The sequence below is a fragment of the Corvus kubaryi genome, unplaced genomic scaffold (genome assembly GCF_017639235.1).
Source record: "Corvus kubaryi isolate FWS band 111438036 unplaced genomic scaffold, C.kubaryi_AGA036_p1.0 37387, whole genome shotgun sequence".
NCBI lineage: Eukaryota > Metazoa > Chordata > Aves > Passeriformes > Corvidae > Corvus > Corvus kubaryi.
Genome location: NW_024581129.1, coordinates 6,291,854 through 6,305,837, shown reverse-complemented (window position 1 = coordinate 6,305,837; position 13,984 = coordinate 6,291,854). Strand labels below are relative to the sequence as shown.

Below are 13,984 nucleotides of genomic sequence, written 5' to 3'. Positions count from 1 at the left end.
ACCTTCTTGGCATTTTGCTGACCATGGTGAGGGGTCCAAGCCCTGCATTCCCTGCCTAGTGGCTGCTGGGAAGAGGATGCTTGAAGGAAAAAAGCAACAATCCATTTGCTCATGTGAGCATCTTCTCTTCCAGTGAAAGGCAAGAAGAAACGGGATCTGAGGATAACATGTGTCCCCATCAAACCACCCGCTGCCAACACAACGTAAGTATCTCTGCTGCTTAAAGAGGTTCTCCAGAGCTGGATTTGGCACTTCCTCGAGAGGAATGGCCTGTGAAGACCTCCCAAAATCATCATAGTTATTCTTTTCTTGTAAGCTGTGGCTTGTGGGTAATGAGAAGGAATTGCACATGTGTGTGCAGACACGTGCACAGCGTGTGTCTCTCTGGGAGGTGCCTGTTTGATTTGAAATGTCCTAAAGGCAAAGACTCAGAATCCTCTGGGAAGCTCTCCTTAGTCTTTCTGCCACAGCTCTGCTGATGCCAAAGGGCAAAGATGTGGTAGAGAGAGCGAATCTGCCTGAGGGAAGAAGAGGGGAAGAACTTTAGTGGAGAGGAAGAGAAGAGATAATGGTAGGTGGACCACGACAGAGGCCAGAGGCACAAAGGTTGGGGAGTGCTTTACATGACCTGAGTATCAGGATTAGTTTGAGTTGCTTGCAGCTCCTTACCCTGCTACAAGGAGGACACAGGCATTTTGCACTGTTGTGCTGTTTGCTGCCGAGGCCAGTGCCCAGCAGTATCTCAGGGCACTGGAATTTCTCCCTGCCCTGTTTGCTTCAAGCTGCTGATGCTTGTTATGCCATGGGGGAGAGCCCAGGGTAGCAGTGCTTGGTTTGACAAAGAGCAGATGGCTAAAATTCCACTTCCATGGTGCTCTTCCAAAACACTTCGGGCTACATCGCCACTGCTGAACCTTGTTTGCTCCAGAAACCTGTTCTAGAGAACTCTCCCAGCTCCAGGAGAGCAGTGAAATCCCCAAAAGAGAAATATCGCTGCTGAAAACCCCAGGAAAGGGGGAGGCAGAGGAACTCCCCCACTGATGCTGTGCAAGCCTTGCACAGCCCTGCCCTGCGTGTGACAGCCACCTCCTTCCCCCATGGGCACATTCGTCTCTGCTCCTGCCAGAGTTTGAATTTCCCCTGGACAAGGCCTCATGCTGGAGTCTACAGGGCTTTGCATGCCCAGAGGCTGGTGCAAGCTGTCCACAGCTCCTTTTCTCTCTGCTTTTTAAGCTGCAGTGCAAATATTTGCGCAGTGCAAGGCTTTTGCTCAGAGCCCAAAGTACTTCCTTGAAGCTGGAGGCTGCTCTGATGGGAATTGAGACTAAGCCAGTTGGGCAATCTCCGCTCTTAGAAGCTCCCAGGGGATGGGGAGAGCCCAGAAGTGAGGCACGAGGGGCAGGGGCAGAACTCTCATGATGGCTCTAAAAGTACCGTGCTGCCCATAATGGGAAGTGGGCAGCAATGAGGAAAAAAGCCATAAAAGATAACTTTTGCCTGCCTGGTGTTGTGCAGAGGGGTGACACTGAAGTGCTGCCTGCTCTGCCTGCCTGGAACAGGCAGCAGAGTGTACACAAGTGACTCACAGGGGAGGAATTACCTGTTGTTCCCTCGCGTGCGTTTTGGGCTGTGTGGCTGTGCTGTTACAACACCTGCCTGTCAAAACATGACAGCTGAGCTGCTGTGCCACAGAAACGTCTCATCCCGTCACTCTCGGCTCCTCGGGCTCCTCTCCCGAGCAGGAATGGTTTCATAGCCGGGTGGTTTGGTGCATGTCTCACCTGGCTGACTCCCCAGGGTTCTCACTGTGCCTTGTGGGTGTGGGGTGAGGTGTTACTGGTACGATTCAAAGCATTTGTGGGTGTTTGGAGGGTTGGAACCCACAACGAGGCACAGCGGGGGAAAGAAGTGGCTGAAAGTGCTCAAAGGAATGTGAAACCTGGCTCTGGCCAAGAGGGTGAACGAAGTTGGGCTTTCTCCTGATTCTGTCTCTTTTCTTGCAGGCCCCCGAGGAACTTGGACTCCAGGGCATTCATTACCATCGGAGATAAAGTACGTGTCAGTGGGATTTTTCTTTTTGCTTGCTTCCCGTTTTGTTTTCCCTGGGCATGGAGAGCTCTGTGGATAGTGCCTTGCAACCTGTCAGATCAGGAGTGCAGCCTCACGGGATGCAACTTTGCAGGGATGGGACGTCCCACAGCAGGACCTTTTCCCTGTGGAGCAGTGGGGTGTCCATGTGTATTTAGATCAGTGACTGCTGGGGAGCTGAATGTGTCACCTCACCTGTAAGATGCCTGTGCTCTTTGCTGGCTGGGCTCTCCTGCCTGCAGGAGGCAGGTGGGTGCCATCAAAGGCCATGTGGGCAGTTCTGTCCATAGTGGATGATTACAGTGGTCTCTTGACAGCCCCACCAGCCACCTTGGTCTGAATGGATGGAGAGAAGCTGTGGCTGCCCCATCCTGGAAGTGTCCAAGGCCAGGTTGAACATGGCTTGGAGTGACCTGGGATAGTGGAATTTGTCCCTGCCCATGGCAGGGGGTTGGAACTGGATGATTTTTAAGGTCCCTTCCAATCTAAACCATTCTCTGATGACCCAGCCCATCTGTCCTAAACCAGGGTGGCCACACCAAGCTCACAGACTGCCCCAAACAAAGTCCCTTTATCCAACCTACCCACAGGTCTGTTGCTGCCTGAGGCCCAGGAGAAGCTGGGCCCAAAGCTTCTCTCTGGTTCTCCAAAGTCTTTCCTAGTGACCTGATGAAAAACACTGCTAGAAATAGCCACTGTCTCTCTTTTATTTCATTCTCTTGTTATGGGCTCTCTTGGAGCTGCAGAAGCTGTTTGCAAACGAGCTAAAAATACCCTGCATTGGATTAGCCCTATATCTAGACCCTTCCAGGCTGGGAGGTGGCTTGGCTGATGGGATCTGGGTCCTTCGGCCTCAGTGCAAGGATTAGGGGAGAGGAGTGGAAGCTTTGGCTGGGTCCAGGGAGCAGTCCTGCTGCCTGTGCTGTTTTCTGGGCCTGTGTGTAGCAAGAACTCTTGAGAGAGATGCTCTTTGTGACAGCCTGGGCACGGTGTGTGTGAGGGGACAGTGCTGCAGCTTAGGGAAAACCCTCTAGAGTAACTTCCTTGCCTGCTCCAGTGGTTGCAGGAAGAGTCTGGTCTGGGTATTTTAGAGTGACATGATAGAGAAGAGGACTTGGGCAGAAGTCCAGCTTTAGGAGTGGGGGTGGGTGGTGACCTCGGGTCCACGGGATCTGCACAGGCCATGCTGTGCATCCCATTGTCCTGGGAGGGAAATGGCTGGCTCCATGGGTGCATCCATCACCTCTCGTTGCTGGGCAGGGCAGTGCTGGTTCCTGGAGTGTGCTGGGAACCGCCAGCTTCTGGGGAAGCCTCAGGGCAAATGCCAGGAAAGGAAAAACACAATAACCTGGAACAACTGCAGAACACATGTCCGAAAAGCACCACCAGATCCTTCCTGGAGGCCCCCGCGAGCCCGCACTGCTCCTCTGCCAGCTGCTGCAGGCGGGAGGTTGGACATGTCCCCTCAGCCCTGCTCTCCTCATTTCAGGATCCACGTCCTGCCCAGGAAAGGGCCGGCACCTTCCTGTGCTGGGCAGAGCATGGCTCAGCGCTGAGCTCAGGCACAGCTCTCCCTCGCTCCCTGCCTGCCACATCTGGCTGGAATCAGCAGCCACATCTGGCTGGAACCAGAGGAGCTGGGGCTGGCGGGAAGGTCCGGCAGAGCTGGTGGCTGCTGCCCGTGCTGTGGCCAGTGCGGAGGGGACAGTGCTGGCCTGGCAGCCACATCTCCCAGCCTGGCTCCTCCACGCCAGAGGCTGTTTCCGCTCTCCCCGCTCAGGGCGTAGCTTGCAGGCACCGTATCCGGAGCTGTGCTGTGCTTGTTTCCCACCCTCGCTGCCTTTGTGGCCACTGGGGCAGTTTGGCATCCTGGTATTATTTTCGTTCCCTGAGACCGGAGGAAAACTGGAGGCTGGATAAAGCCTGGCTAAAAGGAGGCCTGTGACTTATTAGGAGTGATGAATGCAGCATCCAAAAATAGTCTGTGTCTCACTTGGTTCGTGCCCTGCCCAACAGAGCCAGCAATTACAGGGGAACATGTCTTTAGGGAAACTTGTTTGTGGGTTGTGCAGGAGCTCGCTGGCTCCCTGCTGTGTCAGGCACTCGCTGGGGTGAGCACTGGCCATGGTTTTGTCCCAGCTTGAAGCAATACTTACATAGTTGTTTTCTTGGTGTGAACTCAGGTTCTACCTTGCTGGCAGCTTTTTGGTGGTAGGAGAAAGTATTGAAAGCAGGTAAAACCTCTTTGAACTTGCTGATAATTAGAAATGGAGTTGCTGTATGCATCCCCTCAGACAGAGGCTTTGCACAGGTGTTCCTAGACACTCACAGGTGTATTTGTGACTGATGATTTTTGGGATGTGGGAAGAGGTGAGGGATCCCTGGCTGCACACAGGGGTTTGGAGCTGTGCTAGAGGCTCCTGACTGCTGCCTGTGTTGGCACAGGAGCTGTTAAAATCCTGCAAATAGTGCAGCAACTGCAGAAATACCCTTGTGTGGGTAATCCCCAGCAGGCAGAGAGGCACCAACCTTTGGTGCCCTTTTTAGTGGCAACGTTCCCTGGGCTTAAAGGATGAAAGTCTTGATCTCCAGCTGCAGAGGGGGAATTAAATGAGCCCTGGTGAGTGTGGGGTGAGAGGGTTTGGACTGTGATTCAACAGAGCCAAAAATACCCCCATCTTCTCCAAGTGTGGTGCCTCTGGAGTCCTGTAGGTACCATTGTTTGAAATGCTCTGCAGAGTGAGCTGAAAGTGTTGCTGATGTCCTTGTTGATAAATGCGCTCGTCCCTGATGTAGTTTTGTCCTCTCTCCCTAAAGAACTTCGAGGTGGAAGCTGATGACTTGGTGGCCATTTCGGAGCTGGGCCGTGGGGCCTATGGCGTGGTGGAGAAGGTCCGGCACGCGCAGAGCGGCACCATCATGGCCGTGAAGGTGAGGACACCTGAGCAGGGTGGGGATCAGGGTGGGCAGCTCCAAGGCAGCAGAGGAACTGCTGAGCTCCACTGGTTGTGGCAAAGTGGGGATGGGCTTATCTGGGTTTGGCAGCCTCTGGTGTTCCTGGTGTGGCTTGACTGGTGAAGGGTCTGCGCTGATACTGGCTGGGCACGGTGGGATTGATAACAGGCTTGGAAATCCAGGATTGGTGCCTGCAGCGCAAGGCTGGGATGTCAGAGTGCCTGTCCAGGCTGCTGGCCTGGCCCTGCATTCGCTGCAGAGTGTGCCAAGAGTCTGGCATTTGTTAAGGTTCTGCCTGGCAGAGGCAGTCTGGGCGTCTCCTCCTGCGTGCTGCTGGCTGCAAAATAAGGATGAAGCGCTTGCCCTGGCCCCAGAACTGCAGGTCCTGAGTCAGGCTGGGGGATGATGGTGTTACCCCACCTACACCAAACCTTTTTCTTTCATGTTTGTCTCAGAGGATTCGAGCCACTGTGAACACGCAGGAGCAGAAGAGGTTGTTGATGGACCTGGACATCTCCATGAGGACAGTTGACTGCTTCTACACAGTCACCTTCTACGGAGCCCTCTTCCGTGAGGTACTGACCTGGTGGGCACCTGGGGCCTTGGGATTGCGCTGGAGGCACCAAACTGTCCCCAAACACCTCTGTGTTCTTCAGCCCAGCTCTTTAGCTCCCATGGGTTTCCAGGGAATTCCCTCTCAGCTGCTTTCTCTCCATCCACAGGGTGATGTGTGGATCTGCATGGAACTCATGGACACCTCCCTAGATAAATTCTACAAGAAAGTACTGGAGAAGAAGAAAACCATCCCTGAAGACATTTTGGGGAAAATGGCTGTGTCTGTGAGTGGCTCTTGGGTTCTTACATGGGTTTGTGCATCCCCTGAGCCTGTTGGAGGCCTCTCCTGAGGCCTGTGGTGTGTTTGCAGTGAGAGGCTGCTGCTGCGTGTGACTGATGGGCACTTTTTCACTCTGTTTGTCCCCAGATTGTACGAGCTCTGGAGCACCTGCACAGTAAACTGTCTGTAATCCATAGAGGTAAATGCTGGAAGGGGTTAGTGGAGTGTGGCTCAAGATCTAACCTTGATATAAGCTAGGGGAGGACTCCTTCCCAGGTGTGGTGTGTCCCTCTGGGGTGCCTAAAGTGGTGTCTGCTGTGCTTAGGACTGTGGTGAACAGATCTAGATGCTTGTTCCTGAGCTGCATCCCTTCTTGCAGGATGTTGTTCTCTTCCTCCTTTCCAGATGAAGGGTTGAAAGTAACAACAGAATTCCTCACTACCTGTATCTTATGAGCATCTCTGTCCCTCTTGGAGTACAGAAGTGCCTTGAAGGCAGCTCTTGGAGATAAAATCCCCAAATCCTCCTGGCTGGGTAGTTTTAGCAAAGTGAGGGCTGAAGGACTCCTTAAAAAATCACAGATGGGAATTGTAACACCCAGGTCCTGCTCTCCATCCTGGTGTAGTCTCTTGTGTAGTTGTGGACAGATCGTGATGTGTGTGAGACAAACTGTCCTGAAGATTTGGTAGAGTTCTGCTTTTAAGGCTATGCTGGGCACATAAATCTCTCCTGGGGAGCTGGGGATTAACTCCTCAGCATTTTATTTCAACCTTTTTACCTGCTGGGTTGGAGAGGGGACTTGTTCTCCCTGAAGGACATGGCTGTAATTTACCTGCAAACAATTTTTATTGAAATAAAACTGGTGGGGTTTTGTCTCCCTTCCCTTGTGTTGGGGCCTGCCTGGTCCCTCCCAGGCCTGCAGGGAATTGCCTGTCTTGTATCAGACTCTTCAATACCCCTGCAAATGCCCAGTTTGCCCTCTTGTATTTCCTCTTAGATGTGAAACCTTCCAATGTGCTGATCAACAAGGAGGGACACGTGAAGATGTGCGACTTTGGGATCAGTGGCTACTTGGTGGACTCTGTTGCCAAGACCATGGATGCTGGCTGCAAACCCTACATGGCTGTAAGTGCAACCCTGTGCAGCCCTGTGCTTCTAAGAGGCTGCTGCTTAGAAATCAGTCTGTTCCACCTCCACCCTGAGATAAAAGCCACTCGAGAGTGCTCTGGTCTCCCTGACTCAGCAGAGCCTCCAAGGGTGGGATCACACTCCCTGTAAGCCCAGCTCTGTGTGTTAATCCCACAGCAACTCTTTCTCTCCCCTTCCATTTGCAGAAGGATACAAAACTGGCTGGTGCTGGTTGTGGCACTGCTTCTTGTTGGATAGAAAGTGCTGAGGCTTTTCTTGGCAGGGTCCTTTCATTTCATCCTCAAGTCAGTATGAATTTCCCTTTGCCATCTGTGGCATCCACGTGGGAAGCGTGTGCTCCTGAGGCAGGGATCGTGCAAGTCTCACTCTCCTGCAAAGAGGGGAATTGATGTGAGTTGTGTGGAGCAAGATGTGGCTTTCATCAGTTCTAGATTTAACCTCAGACCCTGCCTCCCTAGGGACATGAGCCAGGGGAATCCATCCAGCCTGGCTTTTGGAGCCAGGTATTTGTGGGGTTTGCGCTGGGAAAACAGGAGTGGTAACATCTCCCATTTTGCTGTTACAGCCAGAAAGAATAAACCCTGAGCTGAACCAGAAGGGCTACAATGTGAAGTCAGATGTCTGGAGCCTTGGGATCACAATGGTAATGGCAAGGGCTAGGATCTGTATCTGCAGCCCTGGGGTTGGGATGGGGTTTGGGCTGGTGGGGCTGTACCCTTGCTGTGAGCTGGGTGGGTGCCCATCAAGCTGGACTCAATTTGAGCATGACAGCTCAGGGCATGATGAGGTTAATTACCCAGGGAATTCAGGCTCCCAGTGGACAATATCAGGATGATGAGTATCCAAGAGTCTGGCTTTTAATTGCTCTGCAGTTCCCTGTGTGCTGGCTGAGGGGTGGTCAGTGGAGCAGGGTTTGCTGCAGCTGGGTCTCAGCCTTCCTGCTTCACCCCCCATGTCAGCAGAGCCTTGCAGGGGATTCCAGTCCTGCTGCAGTGAGAGCTGCTGTGTGTGGTTTGCAGCAAATCCTGCCTGTGGGGTAGCTCAGAGCAGCCAACAGGAAGGGGAAATACTTTCAGTTCCAACATCGCAGCTGCTCGCGATGGTTTATCTGCCTCCTGCAAGAAACTGATCTTGCAGAGAGCAGCTGAGATCCTCTGGCGCCAGAGGACAAAGGAAATCCCAGCTGTTGGCTCCAAGGGATGCTGCTGGAAAACGCGGCTCCTGCTTTCCAGGAGACTGTCTCTCTGAGGGTAGATTATTTTCAGGAATTTTTCCTGTGCCCTCTTAGCTGTAGCCTGTGTTTTGGGGGCTGCATCCCTGCATTCGTGTGCGCTGTCTGGGCAAATATTCCCTCTTCTCCAGCGTGGTCTCATCCACTGTGCCAAACCCAAGCCCCTCTCCCTGGTGTCCCCATGCCAGTGCAGAGCTTGGCTGGCTGACTGGAAATGTCATCAGCTCTGAGCTGCAGGAAGCTGTGGGATGGGAGAGTCTGAGTGATGGAATATCCAAGCCTTTCCAAAGCTGGAAAGGAGAGAGGACCTTACTGAAAGCTGGCCAGCCTGCAGCTGAATGGAGCCCCGGAATGTTTGGTTCCCTCTCGTGTCTTCCTCCTGGGCTGGCTTCCTGTTCTGTTTTGTTTTGTTTTCTTTATGAAGGGGTTGGATTGATTTCAGACCAGACAGTTTTTGGGCCATTGAGTTGCAGGGCTGTTCCAGGCCTTCCTGGGCTGGTGGCTTCATTCAGTTTTCCAGCAGCAGGAACTGAGCTCCCCTGACCAGAGCCGGAGTCAGGGAGGGACACTGGGCTCTGTCCCCACTCTGCCCTTTCAGGGTTTTTATTCCTCCCATCCCACCCTACTAGGCAGGTGTGGAGGTTCTGTTGCCCATTTTGAGACAGGAACTGATCCTTGGCATGAGGAGACTGCCTAAGAGCTGTGACAGACTTTTTCCTGCTTAAATGAGGGATGGAGCAGAGGTGACTTGTAGGAAGAACCCAGTAATTTAGGTGGTTTTGGCAAAATGATGTTCTAGCACCTAATTTTTCGTGTTTGTGGATTTTTTGTGTGTTTAGCTCATGCAGTTGCCAGCCCAAGGCCCAGAGGCTGCCTTAGGGCCAACAGAGCACTTTGGAAGCCAGTGCAGAAACTGTGCGCTGTTATTATCTTTTTAAATAATCCCATTTTACATATCTTTTGTGACTTCCTGTAAATGCATTAATATGCTGAACCAGCCTCAAAAGGAAGTATTTTTGGCCTCTGGGTCTTTGTGTTTTAAAAAAAAAAAAAAAAAAAAAAGTGGTATGACCCAAATTGAAAATGGTTTGTAAGGAAAGAGGGTTTTCCTTTGAATCTGAGCTGGCTGAACATCGTGGGTTTGTGCTTGGTGTGTGTCTCACGTTGCCCTGCCTCCCTCCCCAGATTGAACTGGCCATTCTCCGCTTCCCATACGAGTCCTGGGGGACGCCCTTCCAGCAGCTCAAGCAGGTGGTGGAGGAGCCCTCGCCCCAGCTGCCGCCCGAGCGCTTCTCCAAGGAGTTCGTGGACTTCACAGCGCAGTGGTGAGGCTGCAGCAGGGACTGCTGGCTCTCCCAGCCTGGCTGAGGAGGAGCCCTGATCCGTAGGGGTTGGAGTGAACTGTGGGGCTGGGTTTGCTGTCCTTTGGAAGCCCATTTCTCCCCTCCTCGCTGTACCTGGTGCTCAGCATGGCAGGAAGCGCTGCCCAAACTGGTTTTGCTCTCGGCCTGACTCACCCAGGCTGGTTGGAAGGTGCAGAGGTTTCTCTTCCCCTTTTCCTGTCACTGCTGCTGAAATGTTGGTGTTTTCTGGAAAAGTGGCAGTGAAACCAGAAAGCACCCCTGGCAGCCTCTGGGTGAAAGCTGCTTTGTGGTTTTGTGGGAAGCTGCTCTCCCTGCGGTGTCCTCTGCTCCCTGGGTGCTGCTTGAAGCTGCCAGGCAGAGGCAAACTCACCCTGCAGGTGCTGGGAAACCATCTCCTGTCCTCCCCAGCTGTTCTGGTCTGTGTGGGGCAGACTGCAGAGCTGCTTGGCTTGTGCTGTTTGTGGCAAAACACTGAGTTGTCCTTTCCAGTTACTTGCCTGGCTGCTTTGCTGGTGTTTCAAACCTGCTCAGCCAAGGAGGGAAGAGGAGCATTTAATGTTGGTTGGGAAGGGGAGATCCCCTATGACAGACCATGTACAGCAAAAGAAAAAGATCCTACAGCCGTTCTCTCCCATTTTTTTTTTTCCCCTTCCAGCTTAAGGAAGAACCCAGCTGAGCGAATGAACTATTTAGAACTTATGGTAAGTGCAGAGATATTTCTGCTGGTCTTTATTCCCAATTTTGAAACTCAAATCAGTGGTCCAGCAGGAAAATGGGACAACATGTGGGTGATTTTTCAGGCACGGAGCAGGATGGGTGTAGTGTGTCTGAGGTGGAGGAAGGGTGTGTTGATTTCACGGGTGTTAAGGTCAGGGTTTCCAGGTGTTTTCTCCCTCTGTCCTGTCTGCCCTTGGAGAGTTTGGACCTTGAAGGATGGTAGTACAGCTACTAAGGTGGGGTGTCCCACTGGGACTGAACCAAAAAGTGCCAAAGTTCATCTTTTTAGCTGAAGAATGGTGTCCATGGGAGCCTGGGGAGGAGGTTGGTGTCCACCCCCAGCTGTGTGGCATCCCCTGGGGTCTGTGCTTGGCCTTGTCCTTCCTCAGATGTCAGCTGACATTGTCTTTGGTCTCATTGGCAGGAACACCCTTTCTTTACCTTGCACGACACCAAAGAGACTGACATGGCCTCCTTCGTGACAGAGATCCTCGGGGAAGACTCCTAACTCCCAGCTCCCAGCTTCCTGCAGTCCCTGCATCCCGGCTTCCCCGCAGGAGAGCGACCGAGGACTCGAGTTCACGGTGGTTTGCACAAATTGCACCTCCCCGGCCTGGGGGCATCTCTGGCCCCATTTGGCCTTGAAATCTCTTTGCCCAGAGAAAAAAATCCCCCAGGAGGAGCCTTTTGAAGCCAACACCTTTCCAGTTAAGCCACGGACTCTGAAGGCTTAGGAGGTCCCAGGAGAGGACCATGCCCACGATGTCTGAGCGGGCAGAGGGTGCCAGAGGCCACCTCCCCTCCCCAGTACCTGCTGCACAGCGCAGGGGGTTGTTTCTTTGCTGCCTGGGGAAGACAGAATCAGTGCTGCTGTGCTTCTCCCACTCCTCTCCTGCCTGCACAAAGCCCCTTCCTCGGAGTCTGGTCTCGCTTGCCTTCCCTTTGTACCTGGCTCTCTGCCCCCAGGAGCCCATGCAGCTTTAGGGGCTTGTGGGGCCCCCTGGGCTGCTGTTCGCACCAGAGGCTGTTTTAATGCCTGGCTCGACACCTTAAGGACCCTTTGAGGTAGCACCAGGCCAGGCATCCCTCTCCCTCAATCAATGCTGCTGCCTTGGGGGGGAAAAAAGGCATTTTTCCACAAGCCCACTGTGACACAAGCTACAGCCCACACTGTCCCCACACCTGCCCATGGACTTCATCCAGCATCCATCCCTTCCCTCATGGGCACAAGGTGAGGGAGAGACAGCAGGTCCCCCATGCTGCCTCTCCTCCCTCCAGCCGTGGGCTGGGAGGACACATCCCTGCTCCGGGCATCGCCTTCCGCAGCCCTGGCTGCCTCCAGCTTCCCTGGCTCCTGGAGAGGACGCTGCTCCATCTGCTTTCCAACCTGGAGCTGATGTAAGACCTCGCACTGTGACACCCGCTCGTTCCGGAGGCTGAACTCGCACCCCTCGTGTCCCAAACTGTCCCCAATCCCTGCGGGTGCCAGCGAGAGCCAAACTCCAGTGACTGGCCCGGGGCTGCCGGCAGTTGTACATTTGATGTCTATATATAATGGACTTTGTAACATGTTTCCTAGGTTTAATCTAACTCGCTATAAATTAAAGCCCTTCTGTGTGGGAGGAGGGAGGAGCAGTTCCTTCTCTGCTGACAAATCCACTGTGAAAACCTGATGTGTTTCCCCATGCTCCCAGCCCGAGGAGCCAGGGGAGCAGGAGGGGTTTCTGGCTTCTACTGTACATGATCATGGATAAACGCACCGGCTGTGGATTTTGGTTTTGTTGTTTTTTTTTTTTTTTAATAATTGAGTTTTTCGAAGGATTTTTTTTTTTCTTTTCTAATATATATTTGTGTGTGTCTATGTGTGCTCTATATATATTATATATTTTTAAATCAATGCTGAATGTGTGGATGTCTATGTGGCCAGCAGATCTGGTGGAATAATGTTGTTCTGGCTAAATTTAGGCAGGTGGGGAAAGGGGTCACTAGAAAACACTCTGGCCTAAAATAACTTTTTTTTTTCTCTTTTTTAAAGAAATGCATCTATTTTTTAACTGAATCTTTAAAAAATGTTATTCCTGAAATTCATACCCTGGAGGTCTGGATTTCAGGGTCAATTTCCAGTGTGCAGGGTTCCCCTCAATGAAGAATGATGTCCCCTAATGCATTATCCCACCTCCTGCAGTCCAGGGTTTGATGTGGTGCTGGGCACCCCCTGCCTGGGAACTGGGGTGCTCCACACCATCTACCCCCATGAGCTGCTCCTGGGAAAGCTGCTTTGGGGCAAATGGTTTTCAGTCCTTGGGACACCACACAGCCGTGCTTTTCCCTGTGCCATCCCTCTGATCCCCCTTCCCAAGTTGACAAACCCTGAGAGAACCAGCCCAGGTGAAGCTGTACAAACCCTGTTCAGCTTTGGTTCGACCCTGATCCCCCAGCCCAACTCTGGATGGAAAATAAGGAAGTGATTGATGTTCTCCATGTCTCCCTCATCCTGTTCTGCAAACCACCCGACACTCACCTGTACCTGCTTGGTTTGCCAGCTTTGCTGCTGCGATGTACAACTGTATTTTTTTTTCATAGTTGGTTACTTTGGATTATTCTTGTTTTGAGTTGAGCTTTTGGTTTCTTTTCCCTTCTTTCTTTGTTTCAACCCCTTTTCCCCTTCCTTTATCTCACCCCTTTTTTGGTGCTTTGGGGAATGGTGTTCATTTTTTAAAATTGGTTTTTGCATGCTTTTTATTTTTTTCTGCATTTCTTCTGGAGAAAGTCCTGATTTCTTTATTTTGGGAAAAGGGACCATCTGCCCTTTCAAATGCAGGGGCGATGGCTCTGGGATGGGCTTGGGCCCCTGTAGATGTGTAGAGGCTTTCCTGAGGAGGCAAACACACCACACCTCCCTGTGCCATCTGCTCTGCTTCATTCAACACAGATCTTACCTGTGCACATCCCATGTCCCTTTTCACCTCCCTGCTTCCCTGTCCCACCTGGTTCCCTCTGCAGTGGCAGTTCCTTGGGGAGAACCAGCCTGGCTTTAAGCTGGGTGAGGAAGCCCCTCTCCCCTTGTAGTTTTGGGAATGGTCTGTACCCCTCAACCCCCATCCTTGTTTCCAATAAAATTCACCCTCAAACTTACTGCTTGTCTCCTCTTGTTCTTGTTTGAGCATCAGCTCGGGGCTGTTTGGGGCAGCAGCTTGGAGTGGTACCCTGCTTTCTCCTTATAGTGTGGGGTGATGCTGCTCTGGATTTGGGGAGTGTACAAGCTCTGACCCTTGACATGGGATCCCTGGAGCAGCTCCCCTGGAACTGGGGGGCCAGCAGCCTGGGGAGGGATCCTGCTACCTCTGTACTTTCTCCTCTTGTGGAGTGATGCTGATCCCAGTCTGGGGCTGGTGCCACCCGGGAACCCCAAAGCAGCATCCCAGGAGTGGGAGCCCCGGAGCGCTGCCCGGGGCTACGCAGGGTTCTGCTGCTCTTGCGGCCGGGCAGCAGGGTGGGGGTGTGGGTTTCTGGGACAGGGGGTCCCGGGGCAGCACCCGCTGCCCGTGGCCGCGAGGGGGAGGCAGCGCCCGGCGCCGGGACCCGGCGGGATGAGCCAGGACCCCGCGGGGCATGAACATCCACCGGGATCCCGCGGGATGAGCC

The 13,984-nt window shown here is 52.9% G+C and overlaps 1 protein-coding gene across 3 annotated transcripts in view; it reads left to right on the top strand.

Moving 5' to 3' along the window:
* MAP2K3 (mitogen-activated protein kinase kinase 3) overlaps positions 1–13,472 on the top strand; it is a 30,996-nt gene extending 17,524 nt beyond the window's left edge. For all 3 annotated transcript variants that reach the window (XM_042037285.1, XM_042037286.1, XM_042037283.1), the window contains exons 3-13: positions 134–203; positions 2,004–2,052; positions 4,906–5,019; positions 5,499–5,618; positions 5,766–5,882; positions 6,026–6,077; positions 6,876–7,003; positions 7,593–7,670; positions 9,444–9,583; positions 10,278–10,323; positions 10,764–13,472. In XM_042037285.1, coding sequence (XP_041893219.1) covers positions 134–203; positions 2,004–2,052; positions 4,906–5,019; positions 5,499–5,618; positions 5,766–5,882; positions 6,026–6,077; positions 6,876–7,003; positions 7,593–7,670; positions 9,444–9,583; positions 10,278–10,323; positions 10,764–10,847 — 998 coding nt within the window. In that variant the 3' untranslated portion in view covers positions 10,848–13,472. The remainder of the gene's footprint in view (positions 1–133; positions 204–2,003; positions 2,053–4,905; positions 5,020–5,498; positions 5,619–5,765; positions 5,883–6,025; positions 6,078–6,875; positions 7,004–7,592; positions 7,671–9,443; positions 9,584–10,277; positions 10,324–10,763) is intronic.
* The last annotated feature ends 512 nt before the right edge of the window (positions 13,473–13,984 follow it).